The 16,124-nt window shown below is 41.1% G+C and overlaps 1 protein-coding gene across 1 annotated transcript in view; it reads right to left on the bottom strand.

Annotated features, from left to right (window-relative positions):
* Nucleotides 1-16,124, bottom strand: part of F13A1 (coagulation factor XIII A chain) — a 144,148-nt gene that overhangs the window by 68,518 nt on the left and 59,506 nt on the right. The window contains exons 6-7 of the mRNA XM_059940631.1: nucleotides 13,836-13,954; nucleotides 11,279-11,386 (exon numbers count right to left, since the gene is read on the bottom strand). Of these exons, the coding sequence (XP_059796614.1) occupies nucleotides 11,279-11,386; nucleotides 13,836-13,954 (227 nt within the window). The remainder of the gene's footprint in view (nucleotides 1-11,278; nucleotides 11,387-13,835; nucleotides 13,955-16,124) is intronic.

Here is a 16,124-nt window from a genome sequence, read left to right on the forward strand (position 1 = left end):
TCGTTTCTGTGCGAGGGCTTTCTCCAGTTGTGGCAAGCGGGGACCACTCTTCATCGCGGTGCACGGGCCTCTCACTATCGCGGCCTCTCTTGTTGCGGAGCACAGGCTCCAGATGCGCAGGCTCAGTAATTGTGGCTCACGGGCCCAGTTGCTCCGTGGCATGTGGGATCTTCCCAGACCAGGGCTCGAACCCGTGTCCCCTGCATTGGCAGGCAGATTCTCAACCACTGCGCCACCAGGGAAGACCCCTAGCTTTTTGTAAGAGGAAAAAATTGGAGGCCACCCAAATGTCCATCAGCAAGTGAACGGATAAACAAATTGTGGGTCATCTATACAATGGAACACTACTCAGAAATTAAAGGAGGGAACTGCTCATACAAACAGTAACATGGATGAATCTCAAAATGAGATAAAGAAGCATGAAAGAAGCCAGACAAAAAATGCACATACTGCATGATTCCACTTATATAAAATTATAGAAAGCATAAATCAATATGTAACGACAGAAAGCAGAACAGTAATTGCCTGGGAATGGTAGACAAAGCAGGAAGTTGCAAAAGGGAGAAATTACAAAGGAAACTTCTGAGCAGTGATGGATGTATTTATTATTTCCATTTTGGTGATGGTTTCACGGGTGCATCAAAATTACCAAACTCTGCATTTTAAACATGTGCATTTTATTGTATGTCAACTATATCTCAATAAGGCTATAAAAAGTAAGTATAATACCTTTTAATTACACTAGCATATATAGTATAGTACCATTTATCATCTTAAAACTATATTTGTTTATTTAAATATCTATCTAGTTGGAATGATGTACATCAAATATTAATAATGGTTATTTCTTGATGGTGAAATTAGGGGTGATTTTTTTGAGGGAAGGTTTTTTTTTAACTTTTATCTTAAAATGTTTCTAAATTGTCTGAATTCTTTTTTAGAAAGCATTATCATTTTTTTAACCAAAAAATAAAAAAGACCTTTCATTTAAAAAGCTGGAAGCAGATATGCCAAGATGCTGTGTTCAATTCTTGCAGAGAGAATAAATATAATTATTATTTTCTTCTTTATACTTCTAAAAATGTTTAGAATTTTCTCAAATATTTACCCTAAGGGAGAGAATAGTTAAGATTCCTTTTATGCCCAGTTGGGTGGGCTGCCTCTCTGAATTCAAGGCTTAGGTCCATTACAGTTTGTATAATTACTATTTTTTTGTGCTTCTTTTTAAATATGTAAAGGTATTTTTCTTATCCTGTGTGCACATTTTATATGGCTATGATAAGGTGACTTTTCTCTGTTATAAACCTATTATATGCTGTTAAATTTCAATGTTAAAAGTTGTGTTCTCATAAAGGCTAGGATTTCTAATTCTTATAGAATACAGTTTTATACCTAATCTTGCCTATAGTAGTTTTTCAAAGACCATTGGAAATAAATTTGGGGCAACATAAACTAGTTTCAAAGGTGGAGAGTTAAATTTGAGAAGGAGAAGGACTATTCCTTGAAGAAGAGTCTTTCCAGGTTTTGTGAACAAGCCCCCAGGTACAGTCTGGTGGAGATGAATCTTAATTGTAGGTGGAAGTTGTACAGCAGGTGTCAAATTGTGTCCGTGACACTCTAGGGTTCCAATCACTTTGGAAAACTGGCAGATTCTTATCAAGTTAAACATATACATGCCCTGTGATTTAGACATGCCATCTTTAACTACCTACCTCAGAAATACGAAAGTGTATGTACAAAGTGACTTGTACCAGAGTGTTCCTAAGAGCTTTATTCATAAGAGGCCCAAACTGGAAACATCTCAGCTGTCCATCAGCAGGTGAACAGATAGACAAACTGGGATATAGAATACGATAAAATACTGCTTGCCAGTGCAAAGGAACACATTGAAGACACGTGCAAGAATTGATTGAGTAGAAGAAGCCAGCCCCAAATAGTACATACTGTATGAATCCAGTTATGTGAGATTTAAGAAAAGGCAAATCGGGCTTCCCTGGTGGCGCAGTGGTTAAGAATCCACCTGCCAACACAGGGGACACGTGTTTGAGCCCTGGTCCGGGAAGATCCCACACGCCGCGGAGCAACTAAGCCCGTGCACCACAACTACTGAAGCCTGCGTGCCTAGAGCCCGTGCTCCGCAACAAGAGAAGCCACCGCAATGAGACGCCCGCACACCGCAATGAAGAGTAGCCCCTGCTCGCCGCAACTAGAGAAAGTCCATGCGCAGCAACGAAGACCCAATGCAGCCAAAAAAAAAAAAAACACAGTCAAATCTATTGTAAGGAATCAGAATAGTGGTTGTTTGCTTCTGGGGATGTGGAATGATTACAAGAGAGCACGAGGGAAATTTCTGGGCTGATGGTAATGTTTATATTTTGGTTACACTGGGGTAGTGATTACCCCAATCAAAACTCATTGAATGTTACATTTAATACCCATACATTTCACTGTATGTAAATTTTACTTCACAAAAAACACATAAAAACCACATGAGCTAACCCTAACCTATATTGCGAAGCGTATAACCACTGTCTGCAAATGTGCTGTGCTTTATAGACTTGACACAAGCTCTGACAGGAGTTGGTAATTAGCTTCATTTTTTATGAAAATCTTTACAACTAGAGATTATTAACCTTGTCTCCCTTGGTAACTGAGGATTCTTATTTGGCCCAAACATATTTTACTAATTGACAATCATGAAAGAAATAACAAAAGGTGGACCGAGAGAGAGAGAGATACTGAGATTTTAAGCTTTCCAAGCATTGCTTGCTGTTTTTCATTGCTATTCAGCTGCTGTGTGGTGCAGGGCTGGTGTATAGAATGGACCTCCAAAAATATCTGAATGAAGGAATGGATGGATGAATAGATGAATGGGAAAGGGAAAGAGCAGAACAAGGAGAGGAAAGGAAAAGGATGTCAAGGGAGAGGAGAGGGGAAGGAGAGAGGGCAAGAAGGGATGCAAAGTGCATAGCCCTGAGAGGGCATATCCTAAAGGGCGGTGCTGGCTTTGCTGCATTTCTATTTATCCATCCTGGGGATGTCTGCCCCAGGAGACCAGAGCAGCCCTGACTGCACAGCTTGGAAGGAGTGCTGAGAAGCAGCCCCGTGTTTCAGAAATAGCCAATGTGATTACAAAATAGATGTAGCCCTGAAACCTCATTCCGGGAAGCAATTCGGGGAAAGCAGACATTTAGATTGACTGTGATTATCACATTCGAGAGACGGCTTGTAATAAATGTCTGTTTTTCTCCCAAAATATGGGGAGCACAGGCATAAGAAATGTAACCTTAATAATTGAGAAACCAAGCTGTTTGCCCACAAATGGAAACTTCATTACATTGCTAGTTTTTAACCACAAGAGACGAAAATGATGTCTGAACTGTTCATTTGTCTCCTCAACCCCTCCACCCCAACTTAAAAGAGAAGGATTGAATGAGACAGGGCTTGTAAAAGGCATTACTTTTGTACCCAAGGAGGTCATGTGATACGGAGAGAGGACAGGCAGAGGACAAATACAGGGGCCATGTAACATCATGTGTGGAACAATGGGGTCAGGCAACCTGAGATCCATTTCCAGTTTGACCGGTGGGTGACCTTGGATAAGTCATTTAACTTCCTGATACTTCTGTCTCTTCATCTGCACATTGGTTATTTATGAAACGGATACAGTTTCTCAAAATTGGCTATGAAAACAATTTCCGTTAGGTACATTCTATTTTCCTACTGGCTTCCAATATATTTGTCGATTGTTAAAAATTCTTCGATAAACAGAAATGAAAATCCCTGGTGAATGAGGTGACCTTATGGCATTATGTTTAGTTTGAAAGGAACTAGAGATCCTCCTGACTCTGTACCTCCCATTCATCACTGGATTCCCTTAGCCATTCCTAAACCTTAGGAAGGCCTCCCGTGCTTGTGGGTACCTTGACTCCAACTTTAAGATTTAAAAAAACTTACTAGAATTAGTAGTTTACCCTGTTGAACTACAATCACGTTTTTCATTAATCCTAACTGGTAGATTCTCCAAAGTTGCCACCCATGGGAGCTCTTGATTGAGATTGGAAAGGTTATCAAGAGCAACAGAGACCTCTAGCTTTTTCTCCTCTATCAGAGTAAGGAATGTCATTCTTGACATTCCTGGGCAAGAATCATGGAGACAGAAAATAACAATTTAAGATAAGAAAGCAGGTAGGATCAGAGCTCCAGAAACTCTGGATGGGGGCTGAAATCCATGAAGGAACCTATATCTGGCAATGGTCGCCAGCCTGGAAATTTTAACTCTTAGGCATCTGCAAAATTATGCAGGCGTGTGAGTCATTGCCACTTTTCCGAAACACCAATGGAAGTCATATCTTTACCTTCACAGAGGTGGCATCGAGTCACACTGAGTGCTTGCACTGAGTGTACCACTCCCATGAGAAGTTCTGTTTGGCCGTTAGATAAATCTCTGACGCAAGAATGGGGAAGCAAATTATTATTACATAAATATGCTTTTTTGATAGAGGAAATTTTTCCAAAAATAAGATCCGTAAGGGGAAACGTGAAGAAGCTCCTCGGTGGGGAAATGGCTGGGGACGATGGCTCTTAAGCACCTGAGTCCTCAGATTTCTCCAGGACAATTCACTCCAAGAAAGGGGGTTCTTAGCTGCTTATAAAACAGAGGAGCAGTTACGTAGTGCTTTAACATTTGTATTTATTTTTTTTAAATAAAAGTTTTAGGGAGCTATGCTTTGGCTGGTCTGTATGATCACGGACTAGACTTCATGTATTTATTTCTGATTCTAAAGTTCATTTGGGGTAACTGGGTGGAATTTCTAACCCAAGTGAATTTGTAAATGTAGTCTGAATAGTTGAAATAGTTTGTTGCATGAAGAGGTTTGCTGAATGTGAAGCTTTCTACGAGATGACCAAGTAAACAACTGGGGAAAAATAAAAACACCGTTCTGTAGTAACTTCCTGTGAAGCTGTTTAGCAAAATATCAAAGGAGTGATGTCATGACTGTCTTTCTCATGCATGGAAGAAAAAAAAAAAACAGTCTAAATACTGGGACAAGAAGAAGGGGAAGAAAGATGGACAAAGCGAAAAGTAGCTTTATTTTCAATTTATCTGTGAGATCACGTATGCTTGGGGATCAGAAACTCTGAAGTCCGCTTTGCCTGCAAGGTCTACAGTCATTCGTCTTGTGTTGGGCCCTAGGGAACTCCAGGACCTATACTTCCGCTTGTAGTCAGTTTGATTTACTAGCTGGAGTGCAAGATTTTTTTTTTTTGTAACACTAAAGAGTACACCGAACATGATTGGTTAAAAAAAAAGTTCAATCTTGAGTTAGTTCCCAAAAGGCACAGTTAGAATAGGGTATTAATGGGGATTAATGATGGCATCGTGTTTCATGTTAGCAAAAGACCAGGGTTAAAAATAAATGTGTACACCTCAAGGGAAGCAGGAAAGCCCAGACTGGCAACAATGTAAAGACTGGTATTTAAAAATATGTAACTAGTATATTGACATTTTTTCTTCTCTCCCTCCTTCCAAAATTTCCCCAAAATGTCACTTTTTAAAAAAATTGTAGTTGAAACAAATAAGTCCCCAGAGGGGCAAGTTTCCCCTGACTACACGTTCCTGCAGTGTTTTTGGTGATGGCTATTTGGGTGTAATTTCCACCAAGGAAAAAGGGTTTCCATGAATAATAGCGTGGCTTATTATTGCTCTGGACCCTTGTCAGTTATTCTTCTACCTTTTCATCCAATATCCCAACATTTGTTAGGTCACTGCTTTGTCCTGGAAAACCTCTGAGGGAAGCTTGAGAGGTTTGCTTTCTCCTACAACCCTATGCTTATTTCATCAGAGACTTTGCCATACTGTGTTGAAATGTTCTACTTACAAGTCTGTCTTCTCTGTTAGACTATAAGCTCTGTGAAGGCAGAAACTATGTTTGTTTTTTTTACAACTGTACCTAGACTGGAGATTCTCAATAAATACTTGTTGAATGAATGAGTTAATACTGAGTGTTTTACTACCATGAGCATCATTACAGCAATTACTACCATCACTGTCACCAATACCACCATCAAAGCACATCACCACCATCATCAGCCCTATTATCACCACCATCAAACCACATCACCACCACCACAGCCACCAATACCACCATCAAACCATATTTGGTACCTAGTCTTCTTTGGGAACTCTTTCCCCAGGGACCCAATGCCTCTGGCTATTTAGAATTCTCTGATTTATGCCTTTCTTCACTTATTCCCCTATTTCAAAATTCACCTGTTCTGGAACCCATTCCCTTGGGTCCTTCTTTTCTAGGAGATAGCTACCAGTGACCAGTGACCTTGGATAAGTCATTTAACTTCCTGATACTTCTGTCTCTTCATCTGTACACTGGTTATTTATGAAATGGATATAGTTTCTCAAAATTGGCTATGAATACAACTTCCGTTAGGTAAATTCTGTTTTCCTACTGGCTTCCAATCTATTTGTCAATTGTTAAAAATTCTTCAATAAACAGAAATGAAAATCCCTGGTGAATGACGGATTAACTTGATGTAGGAATTGTGTCATTGGTGCTAGTGTGTTGGTGGTGGCCGTCTAAGGTCTAATATGACCTGAGAGCAAGGACAGTATCTAGTTCCAGCTCAACCACTTATTTGTGTGTGACCTTGAGTGACATCATTTCCAAGGGCCTCCACCCCTTCACCTAGAAGACCCCTGGAGAGTCTTCCACATCTCATGTCCTGGTTCTGTGTGCATTTCGACACAGATCTCCTATTAATAAGTCTCAACACAAAGGAGCGAACCTGCACTGAGGTGGGATACTAGGGCTTCTACAGTGAATAAGCGAACAGTATCCACAGGCCCAGCGGCCACGGCAGGGCCAGTATGGGAGAACTTCTCTGCCCAGAGTTGCTGCCAGATCCAATCAGTCATGCGGCAGAAGCAGGCAGGGACCAGTTACCACCCAGCAGTAAAGGCAGGCTATTGTCACCATCTCTCTTTTCCCCAGGACCCTGCTGTTCTTGTCACATGGCATAGCACACCTGTCTTGAGCTTGGATAAGTCATTTAACTTCCTGTCTTGCGAGTGTGACTGGGGCTAGAGTCCATGTCTGGTTACTTCACTGTAATTCAGGGTCCGTGATGGAATGCTTTATTAGTGCCCTGTGAGCAAAATAAGTTTTCAGATGGCACAAAGCATCCTTCTAAAGTTTTCCTGGCACATTTCCTGGCAATTGTCCCGGTGGGGACTGTCACATCAGGTACGAGGTGGAAAGCAAACAGTAATCAAGTAGTTTAAAGGAGGAAGTATAACTATTGATAATATGTATAAAACAGATAACTCATGGGAACCTACTGTAGAGCACAGGGAACTCTACTCGATGCTCTGTGGTGACCTAAATGGGAAGGAAATCCAAAAAAGAGGGGACATGTGTATACGTATAGCTGATTCACTTTGCTGTACAGCAGAAACTAACACAACATTGTTGTTTTTATTGAAGTATCAGGACGTTAAATGACTTATTCAAGGTCACAAGGTCACTGGTCGCAGAGCAACTATACGCCAATAAAAATCAAATAAATAAATAAATAAAATTTTAAAAATGAAAAAAAAATGAGGAAGTATAACTTTGGACAAGGTTTTTCTTTTTTCTAATCTCTTAAAAAATTTTTTTCTCTCTTAAATCAATCTGCAGTGTAGCTTCGGTAAAATGTACCACTCACTATTTAGATAAACCTAAATAAAAGTTCGCTTATGTAAGATTATAGCATCTCAGGACCAATCCCCAGACAATGAGTTTTATAGGAGTTTTAGACTTTCTTTCCCCTGGGAAAACCCAATAGCCCAAGGCTGTCCAGATTGTCATAAACTTTCCTGATTTTCACATCAAAGTGAAGTAACAGCAACTCAAAAGAACTAAATATTGACTTTATAAAGGGAAAAAATAGAAGAAAGAAGAACATTGTTTTGAAGGAGAAAATGGAATTCTTGCTGCCACGGGGAATAACAAGTGTGATTTGAGTACAGAGACAAAATTTCATTTTAAAGATAAAGGAGGCCCGGAGAGGCTGAGTGATTGGCCCTGGGTCACATAGGAAATTCGCGCAAGAGTCAGAACCCAGAGGTCTGATGTGACCTGGACCAGGGCCTTCCCGCATGATGCTGCCTCCACTTTCTCTTCAGCAGAAGAAGGAAAGCCAGCAGGTTTTGAATAAGGTAAGAAAACAGATTCTCCACGCAGGCAAGAAGAGAGGGTTATGTTCATGGCACCGGCAGGGAAGCCGAGCCTCGGAGGGGTTTAGTGCTGTGGCCCTCCCTGGGGGTGATTTTGACCCAGAGGGACATTTGGAAATATCTAAAGACATTCTTGGTTGTCACAACTCCTGGCATTTCTTGGGTAGAAGCCGTGGTTGCTGCTAAATATCCTCTCGTGTGTAGGATACCCCCAGGGCAAAGAACGGCCCAAGGACATAAACACTAGACGACAAAGATTTTTATCTGGGGACTGGAAAGCCAGATTTAGATCATCATCACCCTCATCAGAAAGTTAGATAAGCCAGATAATAACCTGAGTTATTTCACCCATCTACTTTCTGCAAACTCCTGGCCAGTCGTCAGTGCCAGACTTTGCCGTGACCACAGGAAGCGAATTTGTCTTTGGGGCCCCAGTCACCTGCTCTTGCCTCCTATTCCCTCTCTACCCTCTGCAGGTGCCCAGCCAGGACCAGGCTGCTCGTGCCACTCCTTCCTGGCAGTAACTGAGCCCAGGAAAGTTCTGCCTTCCATCACTGTCACCTTGGCATGAACTGCAGTCAATGTGCTACCTCTCCCAGAGAATTTGCATGTCACGGTGTATCCTGTTCCAGTATTTGTATCCTATAAAAGGAATTTCCTGCCTCAGTGACCAGGCTGGGGAGATGATTGAGAACTTTTAAAACGACCACACAGCTCCCTCTGTTCTTCCAGTGGAGTGGACCAGCCCCCTAGAAAACATCCACAGGCCTATCTGCTCAGACCCAGGGTTCTGGCTAGACTCAAGCAACTTCAGAACATTTTCTTTCTGGGCTCCCGAAATACATCTTCTCATATTTTAAAGCAAATCTTTATTGAGAAATTTGAGGGGTTTCTGTGTTGTTTTTTTCTTTCAGTCTTTGCTTAACTTCCCTCAGCAATTTCATGATAGGTTTCCAGGATTTGTGAACAGGAGAGGAACTCCCTGAGTGACCAGAAAACAATTGATTTTTTGGGAAAGTTGCATATTTTTTATTGATTTTTGTAGGCTCAATATTTTACTTTCTAAAATCATTATAACTGAATAGATTTTGGAAAGATTCACAGAGCTCTTCTAAGGATTAAAAGAGATAATAGATATAAAAAGATTTTGAAAACTCTCAAACGTATATTTTGTGTATGTAAACGATGGTGGTGGTGGAACTAGAGATATTGCCCAGGGTGGACCTCTCCCCTAACACCCAAGGCCTCTCCCTCCAAAAATAAAACCAAACCAACTCCCCCAAATTGATTCTGTCCAGTTCTAAATCTTGTGAGTCATAGATTTTCAAAATCAGAACTTCATAGGCTTTTTATGATTAATAAAATTTCAAGGCAATTTGCATTAGGATTCTCTGCTTAATTCAAGACTTAACAGCTTCCATTTGGCCAGATGCCACCATAGTGCTGGGTTAGCTGCTTCCTATTTGCGTCCCTCTTGCTTTGGCTTGTGTTAGGTAGTGATTTCTAGACTCGTAAATATACCCACACCATGTGAGTAAGCTCGGGCTGATGAGCATGTCATTTCAGAGTGCCTAACAAGGAATTAATTTATATCTAACCACTGGGAGCAACTGCTTCCCGCCTCACTGCAAACCTGTCATGATGACTTCAAAGGAGAAAAGGGAGAATTTTGTCCGTGAAACAGGAAAAACAGTGACTGACTGCAGGTCTAATGCATGTTGTAATAAATAGCTATTATAAAGAAATTCCCAAATTCTTTAGAATCCATTGTCTTTTCACTTGCATAGTTTATGTTGCATACATAAACTAACAACGGAAAACAAAACTGCCTTTAGATGTTCGTTCTTACCTTCTCTTTTTAAGCTCCACTTTTCTTAAATTTACACACAGCCTAGTTACTAATAAAACAATCTTTGTTCTTAAGAGCTAACCATAAATTACATTTCACATCATTCTCAGTCTAATATCTTTATATAAACTATATTTGATTTTGATTTTATTTAACTTAAACCAAACCCAAAGACAGCATTCTTTCAGAGAGAATTTTTTAAAAATAAAACTTAAGGAAATTGGTAACAAAAAGGAGTATTTGTTGCTCAGTCTTTGATTGTATGAAATAGCACCTAGCTTGATGTTCTTTTCAGGAATATTCTGCTCGTAAATCAGATTTGATTCGCTTTCATGCACCAAGGGCAGGATCTGTGGGTGCGGCACGTTGATACGGTCCAGGGCTGCACCGGACCCGGTCTGCACGTCTGTACAGTCCAGGACTTGGGCAACACAATTAATTCACCGCCCACACCTGACCCCCAACCTTCCCACTCATGACAATTGTATCTCCTCTCTCAGGAAGCTGTCCCATTGCAGGGTCTGTGCATTCCCAGAGATGTTTCAGGATCTCCCGCAGAGACCAGCAAGGAAGGTAGAAAATGTCTAGTTTTGGAATCAGCAGACCTGGGTTCTAGCTGAGGCTTTGTCACTGACAAACTGCCATCACACTGTTTCCTAACTTGTAAAATGGCATGGGTAATGCCACCCCCTCCCCACTTATCTCATGTGAGTACTGTGAAGAATCAATGTCCATTTCATAAACTATAAAGCCCTGTGGTGAGGTATCACTGAAATAGAAGCTGGGATTAGTCATTTATTTCTTTACTCTTACGATGGGTGTGAAAATGTAGAAAATTTCCATCTTGCAGGGGTTTTTTTTTGATGCCCTTTGATGTTTGTTTGTTGATTGATTGATTATAGTTGCTGACATTTTGTCATGGTCACTCTCAGCCCCTAGGCAAAGATTCTAAAGAATAAGTGATCTATACTGTCCACGTCATCTATCGGCATTTGTCTGAAGCCAAAGCAACATACAGTACTGATATAAGAATTTTGTTTTAAGGCACATGACAAGTTCAGGGAATTACAGACTCTTCCAAATAAAAGTCTATTATGTGTAAGTCACCATTTCAACAGCACTTAATGAGCTGACATCTATACTGAGGCAAATGACGTGTGTAATCGATTTTAGTAATCAGTGGTTGTTCTTACCATGGCAGATCCAACACGGCTGACTTTGATGGGATTCCCTCTGCCAGAAAGGTCCATCTTTGCTCTGTCCATCACATACAGGCAAGCATCGAGGATGCCATCCTCAAACTATTTGGAGAAAAAAAATTAGAAACTATTTAATGTCCACTCTGAAAACAAGACATTCTCTGTTGAAAAATAAAATGAAACCACAACCTCATGTTTAGAAATGTGTATTTCCCAGATGGTAATCACTCATAATCTTTAGCATGAAATATCAAGGTGGAAGGAAGGAGACACCCTCTTTTATTTTTTAGTAAAATGATTAAGAACTTAAATGCTAGCTAGAAATATAAACAGAACTACTAGCGAGCTGATGTACTCAAGGATCAAGAACTGACTTGAAGTTCTTCAGAAAATTGTAGGGTTAATTTAGAGGATCTCTCCAACATATTGGCTCCAGCGCCAAGGCAAGGGAACGAATCATTTACCAAAGTCAGGCCAAAGTCTGGAGCCCTCAAAAACAACATGAGTCCTTGTACATATCGACAGTAAATGGCTCTCAGGTACATTTCAGGAAGGCACTTCAGGTCTGCACTGGAAATTGTAGGAGACCTCACATAGTGAATGTCTGTCTAAGGTTTCCTCTCTTCTGAGATAAGGTGGACTCCAGGGTCAAAGAGAGGGCAGGAAGGCTTAGAGAAAGGAGATTATATTATCAAGGGACCCGTCCGGTAGTCAGTTCAATTTCCTTAGAAAGAACTCCTAGCCACATACAATGCCAAAATTTTCCAAACAAGGAACAAAGACAAAATAGTAAAAAAAAAAAAAAAAAAAAAAAGGCAAAATTGGAAGATTATACTTATACTGTACCTCATTGTACAGAATATTTCCCTGAATACAGAAACCTTGTATATTATCCACCCAAGGGCTTAGGACAGAAACCACAATCTTAATGGCTAATTTCCATGTAATTCTTTATTAAAATCCAGTTGGAACACCAACTCTGCGTGTATCCTAAACTGATGTGATAGATGCAGAAATGGGTAATTGCACTAGCTCTCCAGGTGAATAAGAACTCATTACTCTGGTTCTTATGAGGCAGCATCTTTCAGCTGTGTCTGTGGGGCATGACAGCCACGAGCTGGAAAGGTAAAGACGTAGAGAACTACACTACAAACTCCTGGCTTGGCTGGTTGTTTGCACTGAAGTACACAAATTAATGGGCTCCAAATGACAGTAGAGACAGGCAGTGGCTGTGCTCAAGGGCATCTATCCAAAGGCAAGCGGGCTGGGGAGTACATGACCATGCTTGGGACCCTTTCCCAGCCCTCCTTGCTACCCACCTCGATGACTTTTTTCCTTGTTAGCTCTCTCTCTATGGTCACATTTGGGGCATAAATAGAATCACACCTAAAGGGTAGGAATTAGGGACCCAAGGCAAGAGCACCAGACAATAAGCAATGGTCACGGGTGGTATGTCACTCAGGAAGGGGAGGACTTGGAACCAGAGAGCCAGGCAGGGACCCCAAAACAGGGAAAGGGCACATAGATCATTAGCCTGGCAGGACGTCAGAAATGCAGGCAGGCAAACCTGAACCCTGGGCGTGTGATTCTCAGGAGTTAGTGAGAAGGAGCGAGACGTAAAGCTGGGTGGACAAGACAAGAGCCAGTGATGACAGCCCAGTGGTCGGGCTCGAGCAGGGCTGAGCACCGCGGGGAGAGCCCATGTGGAAGTTTAAACAAGGATCTCAAGCCAAGAAGGTATCACGTGACCTGGTGAGGCCACGTCCTGTGAAATCTGCCCCTGGATACCCAGAACGATGGTGCACAATTCCAACCACTTCAGCCAAAACGCTGAGAAATGACACATTCACCTGCCCTCACGTTGCTAATGGAAAGTCGTTTCTGAATCACAGGACCTGAGTCTGTTTATGGAAATATGGTAAAAATATTCATTTGCTCCATTGTTAAAGATACCAAGCTGAAATAGTTTGAACCATTGAGTATCTCAAATGAAACACCATTTGCTACCTTATATCCAGACAGTAATTTGAGGCTGCAGCTGATTAAATGTCTTGAGGTGAAAGCCCAGTGGGCCCTCCTTTGACTAAATGGTAGCATTCTTTTCTAATTAGCATATCTAATCCTAACAGTTAAAAAAAGTGATTTCTTTGAGTTGGGCACTTGCCTTTCTGTATCCTTTGCATTATTATCAAAACACTTTTCCTTATAAGAAAAGAAAAACATGGGTTCATTCCAGCTTGGAGAGCAGAGTCTAAGCTCATGAGATTTCACTGTACTGAGTTTGCAAAGCATTTCTCATTGGAATGTCATATCATCCATACAATCTCCCATCTCTGTAACATTGTAATAACTGAAAATATGTGATTTCAGCTGATAAATTATGCAGGTGCCTTTCTAAGTCTCTACTCCCAGGCTATCTTGGAGTCTCAGATCCTGAAAAGCAGGAAATTGTGCTTGTCTCATATCGACACATAGCACCCTGCAGTGATACATGGGGCTAAAAATATTAAGTAAAAATGTCCTTGACAATGACAAATTTTAAGTGGCTCACCTGACCATAGCTCCAGCTTCTACTCTTGATGTCACTGAAGTCTCCATAAAAAATAACCCCGATGTCATTCAGGACATATTCTTCTCTTTCTTTTTCATTATCCAGGTATACTGCATCCTCTGCATTGAAATTTAAACATAATGACTATTCCCAAACCAGAAGGTTTTCGTATACTTGCAAGTTTGTTTCGGTCCTAAATTGCTAAACAGGAAAAAACTAAATGGGAAAAAAGTCTTTTGTTTCACTAAAGGTAGCTCATTTCACAACATGTAATTTTAGCAATGGTGAACATAATTAGTGGCCAAGATCAGTCTGTAAATGATGACATTTTCAGCAAAATGCTGACAAACTCTGGCTCTTTAAGTTCCAAGTAGCACAATTAAATTGACAAGTCTCAGTAAACATTTTAGGATTCTGTTGCATCAGTGGTCTCAGAATTAGAATTCTATAATGCAGATAAAAGTCTGTAACACTGATCAAAAAATGATTTCCAAAGTATTAACGTTAATAGAATTCCAAATGATTTTAAAACAAGTCTGGGGCATATTAGGAGGCTGGAGTACCATCTGTCATGCCTGGTTAGTGGCCCATCAGGGATAGGAGGAGAGAGGCTGGTCTTTGTCTCCTTTCAAGGAAAAATCCTTGTGCATGTGTTGGTAAGTGTGTGTCCAATCAGCCTCCCTGGTCATCTTCCTCCATTGCAAGGACTTTTCTTCCCTGTGGCTATAATCTCAGGAAAACCTCGCTCCCCATCTGCCTACTCAGTAATCAGCTGGTACTTATTCCCAGGCCAGGTGTGAAAGCAGCAAAAGCATCTTTAACGCAGGCAGGACCATACAGGCTATACGTTATACTCAGGTCAATTTGCAGGCTTGGAAATGGTCAATTTTGGTTCTGATCGGGGACATCGTTCATCACATTTCTCTGGCTCTACTTGCCATCCTATTACCTTCTCAGGGTTCCTTCCTCCTCATTCCCTGATAAGGTTTTTACCATCTCTCTGGAGTAGGGGTTGTCAACCCCGGCTGCACATTAGAATCATCCGGGTAGATTTACAAACTCTTGATTCCAGCTGAACTCTAGACCGATTGCATCAGAATCTCTGGCAGTAAGGGTGAGATCCAGGCATCAGGGTTTTTAAATTAATTAATTAACTAATTAATTAATTTTAAGCTCCCCAGTGATTCTGATATGCAGCCGGAGTTGAGAACAAATGCTCTAGCCCCTTGCTGCTCAGAGAATGGTGGAAAGACAAGCCGCATCAGCACCACCTGGGACCTTGTGAGAAATGCAGAATCTCAGGGCCCAGTTCTGACCTACCGAAGCAGAATTTGCATGTTAACAAGGTTCCCGGGATTTGTGTGTACATTAAAGTTTGCCAAGTGCTGCTCCGTCCAACCAGCTTGGATCCCCATTCTGGGCTGTATTATAGCTTTGACAGAACCCTTTGCAGATTCTGTGGTCTTGTCTGCTCTCCAGTACTTTCTTGTAACTTCCTTTCCATTCTTTGCCTCTTGCCTACCATTTGCGTGGTTTCATGCAACAGTAAATACACACACGCGTACACACATTTACATATTTACTAGTGTCCAATAAACTACACACATTTAAATTGTATAATTTCACAACCAAAATAATAAACATGTCCATCACCCCAAAAGCTTCCTTGTACCGCTTTGTAATTCCTCCCTCCCAATCCTCTCCCTGATGTCCCAGCCCGGCCAGGGAACCATTAATCTGCTTTCTATCACTGTAAGTTCATTTGCATTTTCTACAATTTTATATAAAAAGAACTGTACAGTATGCACACTTTTGGGGGTCTCGCTTCTTTCACTCAGGCTAATTCTTTTGAGACTTACTCATGTTGCTGTGTGCATCAATAGCTTATTCACCCCAAAGCCATTTTATCTTTCTAGAAGGATCAGAGTTACAGGACAAATGTGCCGCAGCCTTCCCCCAGCCCTCGCCAACGTGAACTTTGATGCTTCAGACTTCCGGCCTTTCTGGGTTCCATGGTTTTACCAGCAATCTCTATACAGTCATGTGACTCCTCAACTGAAATGACAGCTTCATTTCCAAGTGGAACAAAGCAGAGGTAACACATAAAGAAGTGACAACAGAAATATCGAGGTCAATAGTTCTGAGTAAAATCGTAAAAGAATACATTTATTTTAAAATGAAATAATCTCAGAATATGTGTAAAAGGACATTGACCATTTACATGCACACCTTTTACAGCCCGCCACCAGATGATGCTATCAAAATGGCCTGAAAAGGAAAGGCTACTTT

Source organism: Balaenoptera ricei, chromosome 11 (assembly GCF_028023285.1).
Source record: "Balaenoptera ricei isolate mBalRic1 chromosome 11, mBalRic1.hap2, whole genome shotgun sequence".
In the NCBI taxonomy this organism is placed as follows: Eukaryota; Metazoa; Chordata; class Mammalia; order Artiodactyla; family Balaenopteridae; genus Balaenoptera; species Balaenoptera ricei.